General features: G+C 37.8%; 1 protein-coding gene across 1 annotated transcript in view; it reads right to left on the bottom strand.

Annotated features, from left to right (window-relative positions):
* The window catches only part of LOC126262482 (myosin-VIIa-like), a 390,655-nt gene that overhangs the window by 78,463 nt on the left and 293,191 nt on the right, over positions 1-19,001 (bottom strand). The window contains exons 31-32 of the mRNA XM_049959145.1: positions 17,968-18,226; positions 677-814 (exon numbers count right to left, since the gene is read on the bottom strand). Of these exons, the coding sequence (XP_049815102.1) occupies positions 677-814; positions 17,968-18,226 (397 nt within the window). The remainder of the gene's footprint in view (positions 1-676; positions 815-17,967; positions 18,227-19,001) is intronic.

Here is a 19,001-nt window from a genome sequence, read left to right as displayed (position 1 = left end):
CTGCTTTCATCTAGGTAACAATGACAAGTAGGTAACGTAGCGGTTCTCTGTGAGTTTTTAGTCAGCCAACAGGGGCAATTATAATAATGAAGTGTTCACACTACAACATACTATTGTATTCACTAATAAAGTGAGTTCTTGGGCTTAGAAACAAACAATTTCATGCAGTTATTTCCACCCCCTCTGATATTTGGCTGCAAAGGCATTGGAGATGCAATGTGACTATTGATAAACATAAGTTTTTTATACTCTGTCTCTATAAAAGTTATTTCTAATGATAGTGTATACTTCCCTAAGTTATTATCCCCATGACCCAAAGATAGCAGAGGCCACAATTTAAGTATTCCCAAAAGTAATTGTTATCAGACAGTTAACATTCAACACAGTGACACACTATGGGATCTTAACTATACATATTTTTAAATGAATTTTGAACATGTAACATTCATCACATATTATACAAAAGCCTTATGAACTCTGATGCTGATATATGAATCCTACCACAAACTACTACCTTTTTTATTGTGACTTTCTGCCTGATTTCTGCCCATAAAATACAGAATAATTCTGCTGAGTCACTATGTTCAAATCACACAACAAGATGGAGATGATGAGAAGGAAGACAAAAATGCATCATAGCTCATATACTGGAAAAATCTACACCATATGAACTTACCTTAAGTAATATCTTGCTGCAACAGAACAAACCTGTTGCCAGCCACATGAGTTCCCAACCACGTTCTTCACTCAAGTGGTTTTTATTGTCAGTCAGCTGTCGCATTATCTGACAGTAAATTTCATCCTTCAGAATATCCTAAAAAGAAAATTAGGTGCATCACATACTTAAAAATAAAATGCAGAAATTATGATTATAATTAAACAGCTGAAATCTGTATCACATGTAGTACAATATTTTATGCATTTCATCCTCTATTCTGCATGATACTATCCTCTGTCTAATACTTTATTCCCCTTATCCTCATAAAAGGTGGGTCCCTCTCATTCTGTGATCTGAGTGACTTATCCTGCCTTTTTAATCTTCCCCAGTCTACCACTCTCTCCACTCTAAAGAAGGAAATATTATTAGTTCCAAAATCTAGGACAGTGCATGTATATTGGTAGTATTGATATTTCTCCTGAAAGTCAGTACTGGCCATAAGTTCTGTCTTATAACTGAATGCTATCCATGCATAGATAACTTCATGTTGTAAATTCCTAATATAATGTGCAACGAAATTCTCACACTACATTATAAATAAGATATCTCAAACTCCTCTTGCACAAGAGGAGTCATGTGTCTTTAAAGACTGGTTTGATGCCACCCTTCATCTCTTTCTTTTTTGTAGTAATCTGTTCATATGTACATATTTATTACCTTAACATACTCAGTAATCTGTTTTAAATATTTTAATATTTCATCTCCAACATTCTTTCAATGCCGATTTAACTTTTCATGGAAATCTTATCACACACCCGCTAACCTCTCAACTTCTTTTGGTAAGTGTTTTCAAACATTATCTCTCCATGTTAAACCTCCAATTTACACTTAATATCCTTCTGTAACATGACATTTTAATTGCTTCCAGTTCCCTCTTTTCCATTTATCCCAAAATCCATATTTCCCTTTCACAGATTTGTGTGCCTCATGTAGACTTGCAAAACATTTTTCTCAATATTTGTTTCCAGTATACCTTTTGTTGAAGAAACTTTCTTTGAATCTGTCAACCTGCTTCTGAAATCCCACTTAACTTGACCATCATTTCACAGGGTGTCTACGACCTGGGACAACCGGGAGATCCGGAAGAAACCCGGGAGTTTTTTCATCCAGGAGAAAACCAGGAAAAACCCAGGAATTTTTTTTAATTCCAGGGATTTTTCATTGTTTTTGTTCTCCGTTAAATTTTTGTAATTTTGACTGGTAAGAACCAATACTCTAACAAAGGATATTACTGTATCCTGCTACTGCAGAATAATGCTGCAGCAATAAAACACGAACAAGAGAAAAAACTAAAATAAAACTTAAATTGCAAAGGAAATGTGCCAAATACAGCAACAAAACACAGTGCTCATACAAGCATCTACCAGCAGCAAAACATGTCAAAGGCTTTAGGAAGACTATGCAATGCTTTGTAACAACAAATTGCCTCCGATGAGCATGACGTCACAACTGTTAACAATTCGTATGACTTTGAAATGTGTCCCTGTCAGTTTTTGAACATTATTGAACGCATCCTAAGCTGATTTCTGAATGAATCATAAGTTGATTTGTGAATGCGTGCAGAGTGTACGTGATGTCTCTGTCAGTGGAATCCTCATCCATCCTGCAGACAAAAGGGGCTATACGAGCTGAGCAGACTATAGCCAAACGAAAGAAAGCCAACCATTGTCTGATTATGTGGTTGATTGGGTTTTCAAATGATGAGCATTGTTATGATTACCAGTGAAATCCATAGATTCAGACTACCAGAGTGCGAAGAAACAACTAACAAGAACAACAGGTAAGAAAGATTACGTATTATCTTCTAGGTGTATCCAAGAAAATGAAACTTTGACAGAAAATTTTTGGCCAGATCGCTTACTAGCAAGACCAGTTGTACAGTCTCTGGCTAGCAGCCGCTTTAAGGTCTATTCTGGAAGTAGCACGGAAAATGCATTTACGAACACGTAACAATGCCTAGCTGGAGAATAATCGCAGGATAACTAAAATGGTGATTCTGGCAGAGTTAGTGAAGTTAACCGACAAATAAGCTTTGACATTGGCAGGAATAAATACAGAATTAGTGATGACATCATTGTTTGTTAGAACAAGGAAGGAGAAGAAATGGTGACATCACTTAAATTATGGAAGAATATGACGATTCCAAATTTATATAAAAATTACGCAATACTACTTTTCGATCTCATGCTTGAGAAACTGGAGCGTATGAATGAAGTGTAAAACTATTTCCTAATGCAAAGCTTTTTGCTTGTAGTAGGCCTAATAGGCATTTGATATTGGTACTTTGTGAATTATATTCTGCCGTGTTATAAAAAAGTCCATTTCTGCCAAAACAGTCTCATTTATTTGGCGTGTGTTACAATTGCTGCAGTATTATAAAGGCCTATTTTGTTTTATCTTGCAGACAGTAACAAAATACAGATAATCAGGTCGAGAAACCACACCAGTCTTGGGCCTGTTTGTAATTACAGCTTTTTCAGTATTATACGACGACATTTCGATTTTTCATGTAGCAAAACGTTTGACGAACTTTGATAAGGTAACAGATCAGTTTGCAGAATGGAAAGCATGCCATGTAAAGCTGCAGCAAGATTAGAGCGAAAAAAATTCTTGGAGCTAAGGATTCAAGAAATGTGTACTGTCTTGCTTGTCTCTTCTCTTTACTGGTTTTATGTATCCTATACTCAATTTTATGTCACACAAAGCAGCAAGTTGTTAGCTAATAGGGAATAAAGAGTGCAAATCTTCTGAAGAGGTTTTTTTTTATTTCCACTGTCCTGAATATAGTTTGATGGCATCCAGTATAAAATATACACATTTCAATTCCACAGACCGAAATACAGTGATGTGCAATAGAAGAATGCTGTGTGAAGAGGTGTGGCGCTGCACTTTGGCACACTTAAGATCAAATAACATGTCTTACAATTCCTCGGACACGTATGTTTTGTGTATCAGACTCTTCAGAAAGATGTGCGCTACAAAATGAACATATTTTTGAAAAGTCAATTTTTTTTTAAGTTTTAGATGTCCTATCTCAAACACTCGAGGGACACCACCATTTCCTATTGCCCCAGTTCGGAAATATCGTAGATACGGGTCTGATGCACAGAGCAGTCTGAGTTATAATGGGGAAGTGTGTAGTCTCCTGTGACCCATGTTTACATTTAGTGATTTTGCTGTTTCCTCTTTGTCTACTGCACTCACGTCAAATGAAAACAAAATTGATTTCTTTGGCCGGGAGCTATCATTCACATAATTACGGAAGGCTAAAATATGTTATTAGTTTCAGATTTTATTTTATTTCCACCTTTCTGACAGTCAAGCATTAATTGCCATGTAGAACAATGAAGTTATTTTTATCGGTTTGCTGAAGAAATTTTCTTTTATAAATCTTTTTCGCTGAGGCAGGCAATATATTTGAAACAAAGGGTTTAATTTCAAACTATGGGCTAGTTTCAACTGTTCGGTGCATTTCAAGTGTACGTTTTTATCTTCTAGCATGTATGGCATTATGCCATAACAAAGAACCAGACATGAGATATTAAAGTACTGGTACCCAAGGAAATTTACATCCTGAAACCACATTTAAAAGCTTAATATCAAGTCGATGCCTACTTCACTGGGAATCTGGGACTCATTTAAAAATCAGATCTTTGATGACAAGCCATTTAGAAGAATTTATAGCCCAGAAGATCACACTTTTATGTCGTCATTAAAAAATTTACTGGCACATTTGTGTGATATATCTTAAAATGTAATATGTGCATAAAAGACCAACATTATATGTGAAAGCTTATCTTCTCTTCAGCATATTGGCCTTAGAGACCAATATTACATGTGAAAGCTTTGTTTTTCTTGTAGCAACATTATATATATATATATATATATATATATATATATATATATATATATATATATATATATATATATATATATATATATATATAAAAAACAGAGGGAAACATTCCACGTGGAAAAAATATAATTTTGTGTGTATATTTGTGTTTGTTTGTGTGTCTATCGACCTGCCAGCGCTTTTGTTTGGTAAGTCTCATCATCTTTCTTTCAGATATATATATATATATATATATATATATATATATATATATATATATAACAGAGGGAAACATTCCACGTTAACTTTTCCTGTTCATGTGTTCGCGCTACTTAACAGTGATGTTACTATTGGCTGACTACACCATGTGTCTGAAGCTCTGAATATCCACTGTCATCGGCTGGCAAGATCACATGACATGAGCTATGACTGGCTTACAAATACGTATCGCAATCTCAATTTCAGTGCTTCGGAAAATAACATGCGGTGTTTGGTGGAATTCAAATTTATACTTTCATAATACGAAAATAGGCAGCGTACATGTTACTGTTCATCAAACATCTTTCCAAAAGATAGTTTTTCCCCTGAGTTTCGTTTTCTAAAGCGCTGGGAAATTCTACGCCCATGTACAAAACCATAACCATTCAAAGGATTGATAAGTTATACAGTTCCGAGAGAAAATATACTGTCAGTTAACAGGGAAAAACTATGTTTCACCTGGGAGAAAGTGTATTTTTAATCAGGAAATCCAGGAGAAATCCGGGAATTTTTTTCCTTGTCCGTGTATACACCCTGTTTCAATAATGAGGATCTGAAATCAATATTTTATACTGCAAAATTTTTCCAAACTATATTATATAAGAAAACATCATAAGATAGAAGATGGATTAACACAGACAGTTAAAACAGTTGTTAAATCAGCTTTGCAAAATGTAGCTCTACATCATCCTGCTGTTTTAAAAATGAGTATCATGAAGCCAATGCAGAAAACAGGAAGTAATGAAGGTGTCTTTAACTACAGACCAGTATCATTAACCCCAACCTTCAGTAAGATAGTTGAAAGTATTATCTTGTCCCAGCTTAGTACTCACAAAAAATGAACCACTTATAGATTTCTTTACATAAGGGCTAAATGGGACCATAGCAGTTACATAGTTCTTCCATGAATTTCCCTGTCTGTTGGACCAAAGGATGCAAACTGCACGTATATCCTCGTGCCTGACAAATAGTTTGACACAGTAAACCTAGATTACTTCTAAAGAAACTTAAGTCATATAATATGGAGACTTCATCCGTGCACCTTACATCAACATACTTTTTGAACTGTAAGCAATGCACTAAATTGATTTACAAGTATATGAAAAAAATTATAAAATTTCACTCCACCAGTGAAACATTAATACAAGATATAACTAATGTCTCAATCCTTGGTCCCTTTCTCACATATATTAATGACACTGGACAACCCATTAACTCCCACATTATAAGCTATGCAAATGATGCCTCAGTCATATTCTATGGTACAAAATAGCTTTGTTAACAGAATTAACAAAATACTTTAATGATCAGGGCCTCAAGGTAAAGGCCACCAACTCTCAGTTATTGGCAGTTATCACCATACCAATGTCAAGAACATACGTATCATCTCACAAGGGAACCTCCCCATCGCACCCCCCTCAGATTTAGTTATAAGTTGGCACAGTGATTAGGCCTTGAAAAACTGAACACAGGTCAATAGAGAAAACAGAAGAAGTTGTGTGGAACTATAAAAAAATAAGTAAAAGATACAAACTGAGTAGTTGATGCGCAAGATATGCATCATCAAGGATACTGTGAGCTCAGGAGCGCCGTGGTCCTGTGGTAAGCGTGAGCAACTGCGGAGCGAGAGGTCCATGGTTCAAGTCTTCCCTCAAGTGAAAAGTTAAATTTTTTATTTTCAGTTTACATGACAAACTGTTATGTTTTCATCACTTTTTTGGGAGTGATTATCACATCCAAAAGAAAACCAAAATCGGGCAAGGTAGAAGAATCTTTTTACTCATTCGCCAAATGTACAAGTTAGTGGGTCGACAACATATTCCTGTCATGTGACGCACATGCCATCACCAGTGTCGTATAGAATATATCAGACGTGTTTTCCTGTGGAGGAATCGGTTGACCTATGACCTTGCGAACAAATCTTTTCGGTTCCCATTGGAGAGGCACGTCCTTTCGTCTACTAATTGCACGGTTTTGTGGTGCAGTCGCAAAAGAACAGACACTAAACTTATTACAGTGAACAGAAACGTCAATGAACAAACGGACAGATCATAACTTTGCGAAAATAAAGAAAGTAAACTTCTCACTCAAGGAAAGACTTGAACCAAGGACCTCTCGTTCCGCAGCTGCTCACGCTAACCATGGGACCACAGCGCTCTTCAGCTCAGGCTATCCTTGATGTTGCATATCTTGCGCATGGACTACTCAGTTTGTATATTTTGCTTATTATTTCATAGTTCCACACAACTTCTTCCTGTTTTCTCTATTGATCTGTGTTCAGTTTTTCAAGGCCTATCCACTGTGCCAGCTTATAACTAAATCTGAGGGGGGTGCGATGGGGAGGTTCCCTTGTCATCAACAGAAACTGGCAGCTGCAAATTTCTAGGTGTGTACACTGATGAAGTCTGTGGTGGACAAACTACATTAACTTTGCATGTCGAAAAGTCCGTGGTGGTTTATATCTCATTAGACACCTTGTAAAGATAGTTCCCAGTCAAACTTTGAAAATATTTTACTATGGAATGATTTACCCCTTTCTTAACTGAATTGCATTGCTATACAGCTAATATCCACTTAAAAATATTGTAGCTATCATGGAAATGAGTAATAAGACTTATACATGAGATAGGCCATACAGAAGCTGTCATGAGGTGTTTGTGCAGCACAAATGCTTAACAATATATTCTCTATACATATTTCAATTACTTACATTTTTTGTAAATAAACAAACTGAAGTTATCAAGTGCAGTGACATACTTGAGCACAACAGAACAAAGTATAATTACTTTTGGTGAAGAACAAAATTCAAAATGACAGGCAGAAACCCATACATCAATGGTTTGTGCTATGTCTCAGCTACTCATCAATGAATTGTACACCCATGTCCCTGTGTGGCTCAGCTTTGGTCATCATCTGCCTTCACCAGCAATAGGGCCTCCAGGGCAGACACCAATCTGTTCTCACTGCACATGTCTGTAAATATTCCAGACAGCAACCAAACAGGATGGCAGGTTGTCCCCCAGAATCTTCAGCAGGTGCCACCTCTTATGTGCCAGGCACTGTGTGTGCATCCATGGACACAGTACTGCTATTGTGGGCACTATTTCACCTCAGCATGACATGTGCTTGCAAGTAGGTAGCACAGTACTCATGCACATGACCATATTTATAACAGCACACAACCACGTAGAACAAAAGCGGGCCTCATAAGCTGGCGATGCAATTTATGCTTAGCTGTAATCAGAAGACAACTCTATTTACACCTCTACTGGCCCTTAGCTAAAAAACAAACACAAATTTTTGGGTATAATTGTTGGTGAGCACTTGTCATGTAAAGACCATACAGACTATATTTGCAAGGAAATCAGTACAAATGTGTATCTACAGAAAAGGGTCTCAGCCTTCCTGGACCATAATAGCTTGAGACAAATATACTTCAGAGTGATACATCCAGATCTTCAGTATAGTGCTGAGAAATTGGATGGGGCACCAGACTCCAAAAAAGGTAGTAAGAATGGTAGCCAAGGTAAACAGGAGAGAGTCCTGTAGAGAAATATCCAGAAAATATAAAAGGCTAACCATCTGCACTGTGTACATACTGCAGATAATAATGTTTGTGAAACAAAATCCAGAATATAATGTAACAAACAGTAATGTACATAGGAATTCTGCATGTATTACTTTCTCCATGTGCTATGTAACTGTTTGTTTAATCAATGAAAAAGCTGCTCCAGTTGGTCTATAGAACTTTATTAAGGCCACTGCCAGCTATTTTGTTAAGCCATACATATTATAGATGTATAGATGCATGTGACTGGAGCCAAAAGGAAACAAAGAATAGATTATGTTTATGTACAGACAAACTATAATACTTACAGTTGTGAAGTAATATCCAAAAGATATAAGAACAAATCAGGGAGATTTTAAATCTTGCTTGTCTAATGAGGTCATGATAGTACTGTCATCTCAACATTGTGTAATTTATTACATTATAATTGTTCTTTGGGTTTAAAGAGATTTATTTTTTGATATATTCTAATTTTCATGTTGTATAAGTAAGAAGCAAAAATTAGCTCTTTAATAAAGGCACAACATAGTTGCTGTGAATGGGCGTCCAAGTCAAGTCCACATTTATATTCTTAGTGTGCAAAAGTTAAACGACAGGGAACATGACACATACAAGCTGTCTAAACATACAGCCTATACTAAAATCAAAGCTATACCAGGAACCTCTGCAGTTCCCAGCAGTCCAACTTTTGAGCACAAAGAATATACATCTGCATTTGACTTCAATTCCCCTTCCACTACAACTATGTAAACCTTTATTAAAAAATATTTTTAGCCTCTTACTTATACAACATGCAAATTCAAATATTTCAAAACATAAATTGCTATAAACCCAAAGAATAATTATAATGTAATGATCAAACAATGGAAAATCCAGGATGGAATGTAACAGTTACGAGAAGGAAAGTTGCTACTCATCATATAGCTGAGATGTTGAGTCACAGAAAGCCACAACAAAAAAGACTCTCACAACTAAAGCTTTCAGTCATTAAGACCTTCTCAACACTAGACTCTCTCTCTCTCTCTCTCTCTCTCTCTCTCTCTTTCTCTCTCCCTCATGCAAATGCAACTCACACACATGACTGCAGTCTCAGGTAACTGAAACCAGTTTCAGTTTCACTTTCAGTTGCCTGAGACTGCAGTCGTATGTGTGTGTGTGTGTGTGTGTGTGTTTGTGTGTACAGAGGCATCATAGGGAGCCATTTTTTAGGCAGGCTCATGCATTAACGAGCATTTGACTGATATTTTCTGTTTGTGGATACACAGGCAAGAATAGGTATGATGAAATGTATAGTGCAATATCAGCTATTTTGGAAGAGGTGCTGCTTCCCAGGGACTTATTAGTTGCTTTATATCTACTGTAGCTTGCTTAATACACTGGCACTTGTTAAGCAACAGTAGTTATCTATATGCTGCAAGACTGTAATTATATTTACAATAAAAATCGTTGAAACTTCCTGGCTGATTAAAACTGTGTGCCAAACTGGAATTCAAACCTGAGGTCTTTGCCCACTTTTACTTCTGCTAGTACCTCATCTCCTACCTTCCAAACATTGAAGAAGTTCTCCTGGGAAATTTGCAGCACTAGAATCTAGTTAACTGGCTCTATGAGAGGTTGGATGGGAGAATGCTAAAGAAAGTCTACAAAACTGAAAATTACAAAAGAAAATGATATAATATGTTAGCAGAAAATCTGTATTGCTACCAAATCAGAAGAAAGCATCCTTGAGAATAATTAGAGACACAGAAACTTAGCTAATGTATTCAATCTAAAAGTACACTGAAGAGCCAAAAAAAGCAGTACATCCACCTAATATAGTGAAGGGCCCCCCACGAATGTGAAGAACTGTACAGCATGATGTGGCGTGCACTTGACTAATGTCTGAAGTAGTTGCAAGGCATGCTCAATAATATTCATGTCTGGGGAGTTTGGTGGCCAGCAGAAGTGTTTAAACTCAAAAGAATATTCCTGGAGCCACTCTGTAGCAATTCTGGACATATGGGGTGTCACATTGTCCTGCTAGAATTGCCCAAGTCCATTGGAATGCACAATGGACATGAATGTATGGAGGTGATCAGACAGGATGCTTACATACATGTCACCTGTCAGAGTTGTATCTAGACATACCAGGGGTCCCATATCACTCCAACTGCACATGCCCCACACCATTACAGAGCCTCCACCAGCTTGAATAGTCCCCTGCTGACATGCATGGTCAATGGATTCATGAGGTTGTCTCCATACCCATACATGTCCACCTGCTCAATGCAATTTGAAATGGGACTTGTCTGACCAGGCAACATGTTTCCAGTCATGAACAGTCCAATGTCGGTGATGATGGGCCCAGGCAAGGCGTAAAGCTTCATATTGTGCAGTCGTCAAGGGTACGCAGGTGGGCCTTCTGCTCTGAAAGCCCATATTGATGATGTTTTGTTGAATGGTTCACACACTGACACTTGCTGATGGCCTAGCATTGAAATCAGCAGCAATTTGTGGGAGGGTTGCACTTCTATCACGTTGAATGACTCTTCAGCCATCATTGGTCCCATTCTTGCAGGATCTTTTTCCGGCCACAGCGATGTCAGAGATTTCATGTTATACCAAATTCCTGATATTCACAGTACACTTGTGAAATGGTTGTATGGGAAAATCCCCACTTCATCACTACCTCGGAGGTGCTGTGTCCCATTGCTCATGTCGCAACTATAATACCACATTCAAACTCACTTAAATATTGATAACCTGCCATTATAGCAGCAGTAACCAATCTAACAACTGCACCAGACACTTGTTGTCTTATATGGGTGTTGCCAACTGCAGCACTGTATTCTGCCTGTTTAAATATCTCTGTACGTGAATATGCATGCCTATACCAGTTTCTTTGGCACTTCAATGTAAAACAACACTTTATTATTGGTAAATATATTCATTTTTCACTCTCAAAGATATGTGGATGTCAATTATACACGATGTAAAATAAGGCAATCACATTCTGAAATTATCAGAACATTCTATATGATAATTTTTTTCCTGCTCATAGATAGCCCTTATTGATGCCACATCTTGCAATAGTCTCTAGAGAGTATTGCTACAACAGATGTTCCTGAATGAAATCAGAGGCAACAAGCCACACATAGCTTATTGGTCCATCACATTGAGACACAACAGCAGCACAGAGGTGTTGCTTGCTACACCTCTCTCTCTCTCTCTCTCTCTCTCACACACACACACACACACACACACACACATACACATACAGGTGGATGCATTTGGTGTTTGTAAGAGTGTCTAATTAAACCAAAGAAAGAGTGGAACATTGAAAATTAGTAATAACTTTCCACAAGTGGATTATGCAGCATCAATCAGCTACAGGTGATGATTTCCCATCCTCATTTTTGTTAATGCTTTTGTAACTATTTTGGTTACTTGTATAAAATGGAACATAATCATGAACAAGCAGAGAGACATTGTTTTCACCTTTGGAAGTTCAGGTGATAACAAAGCTACAGAAGGCTTCAATGTATTCCAAGTGAGAACTATTAGGTTGGTGCATAAGTTCATAGTGTTTTTGTTTTGGATGTTGACATTCCAGTTGCTATGGGTTTATTCTTCAATTGCCATTTTTTTTAATTTATAGTTCACTGTTGCTATTTCAGTCCACACATTGCCATTTTGTCATTTGGAGATAGTGAGTGGAGCTGTGGACACTAGAAAATGGAGTGCCAAGGGAAGAAATTGGAATACTTCTGACATATTCTTCTGTTTTGACTTCAGTAGAAGGATGACAGTAGCAGAGGCAGCCAGAAACATTTGCACCATGTATGAGAATAATTCCATTGGACAGAAAAACAAGGAAATGGTTTTCTCGATTTGAGGATTGTTTTGACATTAGGAATTCTCTGTCCTGTGGCGCACCTACCATGGAACACTAGTGGCTGAATGTCTGGCCACAATATTCAAACACCCATGGCTCTGCACAGTAAGGTGAGGAAGCCAGCAGGGAGGCCAGCAAAGGGCAATTCCAGAGGTTGCACTGACACCACAATCATTACATGCATTTAGAATCGGTATGCTCAGATTGGCACTATGTTCTGCTACTGCAGCCCAGCTCTACAGCCAATCAAAATGAAGTAATCCTCGGTGAAGCGAGGATTTAAGCTCCCACTGAAGCAGCAGACAGCAGTGATATCACTGCCAAAAACTGATAATCATCACCAGAGTCACCGCCACCACAGCCGTCATTGTCCAGTCCACCATTCACCTCCGCTCTTCTGGCCAAGACATCGCACTAGCAAGAACTAGAAACTACCAGCTAGGCGGGTATTGACTAGTACATCATTTTGGGGATTGTAATGAGGAAATTTAACTTGAAATCACTTGTACTCATAAAAGAACAGAGCATTCGTGATGAATGGACAAGTAGCATTTCAGAACTTAACTTTTATTGTTACCGCTATATGGGGTAACAAGTGACTTCATTCTTGGCAGTGGCAAGAACAGACTTTTATGCCCTCTAAGAATTACAGAAGAAGTGTTTATTTGCTGTTTAATCTGGAAGACTCTACAAGTACATTTAGGTTGTTTGTTCAAATCAACAGAAATTTGTGAATAAACAATTCATCAATTCAGTCGAGTGTGTGTGTCCTGTGATGGACATAAAACTCTACATTTAGAAAGACCTTAGGGGTTTGAGGAAATCTTGTAAACACATTAATCCACAATGATCCAAGTCAGCATATGCAAGGACTGGCAAATAGGATGAACTGTGATCAGTCCACCATCATGTGACATTTACACGCAATGGGGAAGATTCAAAAATTGGGTGGAGCATATGGGTACTGCAAGCTCTAAGCCAAAATCAAAAAATCTGTGGGTGGCCTTATATGCATCTCTCCTTGCTTGTCATCAATTGGCTCGTGAGAAACAATGGCCATTCCTATCCTGTATCATTACTGGTGACAATAAATGATGTCTACATCCTAACAAAGGAAAAGAAAGACATTGATAAGTCCAAACAAAGCAGCAACTCCCCATACAAAGACCTCTGCTGACATTTATTGTCAACAAACTGGGACATCTTGCTGACACAATCAAAGAACAATGACCAGGAAGACTGCATGAAGTGATACTTCTTCACGATAATGTCACCCCCCCCCCCTCCCCGCAGTCTGCTAGACTGACAACAAACACTATACAGGAGTTGGGTTTGGAAGTCATTCCAGACCCACATTATTCATCTAACCTAGTGCTCTTAGATTTTCACCTTCCCCACTCTCCATCAAAGAACCTTCAAGGATCTTCGGATCTTCCCTTCTGGATGAAAATGTGTTCCAAACATAACTCAATGAGTTCTTCACCTTAGAACCACATCATTTCTACTGTTGTGGAATTGAAAAGTTACCCGAGTGATTGTAGAGTGTTGTAAACAGTAAAGAAGAATATATTATTGATCACTAGTCTCCATTATGTGTATCTGTTATGTATATTAAACTTATGGAAAAATGCTATGAATTTATGCTCCAACCCAGTACTTACTCAGAATGCAACGCAAGGGACAAATTAAAAAGAAAAGCACATCTCACACACCCATGAATGCCAACTCTGGGAGCTCGGGCCAGAATGCAACTATCAAGTGAGATAGAAGCACCAATCTGGAGGGATCAGGAAAGGGATAGTAGTGTGTATGGGTGGGGGGAGAGAGGAGAGCAGTCTGAGAATGTGTGCGGGGAGTAGAATGCCAACAGGTACAGGGTCAGGAGGCCATGGGGCAGAGAGGTGGGGAAAATGGAGCAAAAAAGGAGAGGAGTCGAGAAAGATTGACTGGTGCTTTGGCAGTGGGTGGCAAACAAAGAGGGTTGGAGATGAGAATGGGAAGGAGGTGATAGGACAGAGTGGGTGGAAACTGTGGCGTGGAGGGTGTGAGGACAGTATGTTACCGTAGTTTGAGACTGGGATAATTACGAGAGCAGAGAATCTGTTTTAAGGATAACTCCCATCTGTGAAGTTCAGAAAACCTGCTGGTGGAGGGCAGGATCCATATGGCTTGAGTAGTGAAGCAGCCATTAAAATCAACCATGTTATGCTCAGTTGAACATTGTGCCACAGGGTAGTCTATTTTGTTCCTGGCCAATATAAAAAGCTGTGTAATGTTTGCAAAAGAGCTGATAAGTGACATGGCTGCATTCACAGGTGGCCCAGCCCCTGGTGAGGTTGAATAAACCTATGACAGGACTGGGATAGGAAGTGCTGGGTGGGTGGATTTGGCAGGTCTTGCACCTGGATCTTCTGCAGGGAAATGATGCTTGTGGCAAAGGGGTTGGATTGGAAGTGACGTAGGGATGAACTGGGATGTTGTGGAGGTTATGTGGGTGACAGAACACTACTTTAGGAGGGGTGGGAAGGATCTCTGGTAGCATGTCCCTCATTTCAGGACGTGATGATAGGTAATTAAAGCCCTGGCGAAGGATGTGATTCAGTTGTTCCAGTCTGGGGTGATGAAGGGGGCACTCCTTCATGGCTAATTCTTGGGGGTGGTGGGTGGATTGGGAGCGTGAGGGGGAAATGGCGCAGGAGATCTTTTAGCAGACTAGATCTGGGGGCTATTGCCTGTCTGTGAGACTCCCAGCATACTGGGCAAGGGAATTCTTGTCACTGAAGATACGTCATCCCTAGGTGTTCAGGCAGTATGGCAGAGATTTTTTGGTGTGAAAGGGGTGATAGCAGTGGAAATACTGGTAATGTTGGTGGATTCAATGTGGGCAGATGTTCAGATGGAGCTATTGGAGAGGAGGAGGTGAGTGTCTAGGAACATGGCAGACAGGATTGAGGAGGTCCAGGTGAAGCAGGTAGGAGAGAAGAAGTTGTTGATGTTGGAAAGGAATGAAGATAGGGTGTCTTGACTCAGAATCCAGATCGTGAAGATAACATCAATGAGCCTTAATTATGGCTTTAATCAGAGATTGGAGGTTGTATTGAACTTCTGGGATGAGATCACTCTAGCACAGGTTACAGGCAGAGGAGTCATGTAATTGGCAGAGGCCTTCTGCCAGGTAGTCACTGTAATCCATAACAACAGGGGTTGAACCTTTCTCTGCAGATAGGATGATTAGGTCAGGACTTATTTTGAGATTTCGAATGGCTATTGTTTCTTCTGCTGAAAGGTTTGTGCTCTGAAGAAGACACCTGCAGAATGATGGCAAGGCTAATTTGTAGGTAAGGACTATCTGTTGATAGTAATACAGTTGACACTGATATGTTAGGGCAGGTTTGGACCAAGTAAAAATATTGATTAGATACTGTATGTGCCACAAGGGAAATGCATGTAAAACTTGACTACAGAAACAGAAAAAATCTTTTTGAGGTAGTGCATCAGAAAACTTTACTCTTTTATCTAAGTTAATTACAAGATGAGTTATACGACATTGAACTTGCAAAGTGCATTTTGGGACACACTGTACTTTAGGGGCTTCTGTGTACTTCTAATTACAACACATATTTTTGGAAGTTACACTATCAATTCAAACATGTTTTTAAAAGTATTACACTATGATTTTATTTTTTCACAGCTATCCTTCTTGTCCTTGGAAAGTGCTTCATGATCCTTTCCGTAATATTTAAGGAATATAAGATATAATTTCAAAATTTTAAACCTGTCAAAATTGATATTTGTCAAATTTAACATGACAGCTTAAAAATGTAAGGACATGTTAGCTCATTGACACACATCACAATAAAGAGACTTCATTGGCTGTCATTCTATCATTCTTTCTCTTTCAAGTACACACTCATGCATGAACAATGATACCCATCCACAGTGACAATGACTATTTAAGTAGTTGGTCAGGCCAAACAATGACTCATATACAGACAGCATCATCACAGTGATTGGTGGGTGTGCTTTGTTGGTGGATGAATGGGAGCATGTGTAAAAAAGAGGAATCTCAAAGGCTCGTCAAGTAGCTATACAGTAAAATCATATCTGTGAGCCACACATAAACATAATGCAGGTGAATGGTTGAGTCATACTTGAAATCACATTGTGTTTTCTGTCACTCGCATGTCAGCACTGAGAGTTCTGACAACTATTGGAAGTAGCCACTTGTTGTTCTAAGTTAATGAAGATGTGTGGTTTGTGTTTTGTATCAGTTTGGAAAAAGAAATGCTGTACCTATGTAAATAGTGCAATTTTTTATTTATATCTGTGAAGAGTTACCTCTGAAATTGTAAAAACATAAACTTAATCATCTTGTAAAGAAATGCTGCAAACTTTATCTTGGATGTAAGGTTGGGAAATAAGGTAAAAGGATAAGATCACATGTGACTTTTGGTTTTCCCATGATTTGGAGGGAACCAATGAACAACACAAAGAACTTCTATTTTTGTCAGAAAAAACACACAGAATCACAATGAAAACAAGGAAAACTGTACAATATTTTAATTTATCGTCTGCTATAAAGGTTGTATGTCACAGTGAAGAATTGCTGATACCAAAAAGGCTGGAATCTTCTTCTTTTCAATACAAAAATGAGTGGTTATCATGACCACAAAGCTGTTTTTTTCTGAATATTCCTACAAATAAGGTGGCATGGCACTCCTCTTGTTGACCCCATAATTGTGTATCTACCTACACAGAACAATAAGTTGGGCCTAGTTAAAAACCTTATGAAAGCCATGGACAAAACTTCACATGAATTCATGTACTTGAGAGAGATGTTTCCATCAATTACTGAAGTGAAAGGAAAGGAGGACATTTTTGCAAGACAGAAAATTATAGAATTAATACCTCATGAATATTTGCTTGATTTGCTGAGTGATGTTGAAAGAGTGGTGTGGCTATCTTTCACAAGCATCTGTGCAAACATTTTAGGCAACTGTAAAACAGAGAGCTATCACAAGATTGTACACGAGCTACTGGGATAATACTAACATACGGTATGCAGCATATCACTTAAACTACATTTATTGAATAATCATCTGCAGTTTTCTTGAAAAATCTTAGTAGTGTTAGTGACGAACATGGAGAACAGTTCCACCAGGTCATTTCTCAAATGGGAAAGTGTTACAAAGGCAAATGAAGTACATCAAGGTTGTCTCACTACTGCTGGCCCTTATGAAGTGATGTTCCTGAAGCAATTATCAAAGAAAACCATGAAATAAATGTTTCTAGATACGATTCTTCTTCACTTTTTTTAACTCTTATATTACTCATTTAATACATTCTTTTGTGTACCCACAGATTTTTTGCTATTTGCATTTGAAAGTGTTTTTGTGGGAGCATGTTATTTTGCCAGATACATAGGCTGCTACAAGCATTTGTAAAAACCATTATTACATAAAAATTGAGGCTGGTTCAGAAATTATGAAATAAGATTTGGATTCAGGGGCAATTTATCTTCCAGAATCAGTGTGTATCATTCTTAAAACTGATTTTTTAAAGAGTTTTATTGTGCAGTATACCACATTGATGGAATTTTACATCTGGAAACCCAGTGATAATACACAGAGTGACTAGCTAGATGACCAGAATGTGGAGTATTTAAAGTTACATAAAAAATGAAATTTAACTATCATTTGATGTAATATACTTACATATTTCAATGCACAGCTAAATATTTTGTCTGTGAATTCACTACCATTGTGGGGTCTTTTGCTTGGTTGATCACCCATGTATTTGAGAATATTTGTGAAAGCTATGCATGCAGTATTGGACAGGTCACTGTTGTCAGCCACCTTCTTCAGCAATGCTAGCTTGATAGGCTCTCTGGTGTGGCGCCACAATTCCTCAATACCAACTCTGCGAGCTTCCTTAAGTGTTTGACCTTTTGGTGGTGCCACACTTTGACTTTCCCTGTGGAAAGATACTCTGTATTACATTATTATACTTGTTGTAACTAAGTCAGTTGTGATGGTGTTGATAAGGCAATTTTCTTTCAGAAGCCAAATAACAAACCCACAGATAAGAAAGGAAGCTACTTAAAAAAGCAATCATATACTAATAATTATAATACCATAATTATTCAGCCACCGGGGTCTATTGAACTACTTTTTAATACATATTCAATAATTGCTTCACTTACAGAAGTCAATTAAATAAATAAAAATGTAATTATTTAGCTAACAGGTTTCCAGCTTACAAGGTCATCATCATTTGCCACCAAACATATATTTACAAAGGAACATTGTTTATTTGGCCCACATTAATCCAACTTTCCAGTTATCTGGATTTATTTTTTTGTTCCCTTCTACAATCAATGGACCAAGGCGAAGAACATCAAACATGTACACAGAAGATTTTATTTATTTATTTATTTATTTGGTCCTGTTGATTACACATTACACATCTACACAGTTCTGCTACTTCAAACACTACCGAAGTTTGAAACAGAAGAAACTTACACTCTATTTCAGTAAATAAACGTGAATACACTACAGTAGCTATAGAGTTTAGGGGCAAAAGGTTTGCATATTTGTAGCACACATTAGAATTATTGAATTTAGTAGACTCTTTCCAGATTATGTGGATTTTTGCTAATCTGGATCATGTCCAGTTTCACCTAATCTGGATAAACAAGGTTCTTGAATATAGATAAAAGTATGTGTTCTAGAACTAAAATATCTAAGAA

This window comes from Schistocerca nitens, chromosome 6 (genome assembly GCF_023898315.1).
Source record: "Schistocerca nitens isolate TAMUIC-IGC-003100 chromosome 6, iqSchNite1.1, whole genome shotgun sequence".
In the NCBI taxonomy this organism is placed as follows: Eukaryota; Metazoa; Arthropoda; class Insecta; order Orthoptera; family Acrididae; genus Schistocerca; species Schistocerca nitens.
Note: the sequence above shows the minus strand (reverse complement) of the source record. Positions and strands in the feature narration are given on the sequence as shown.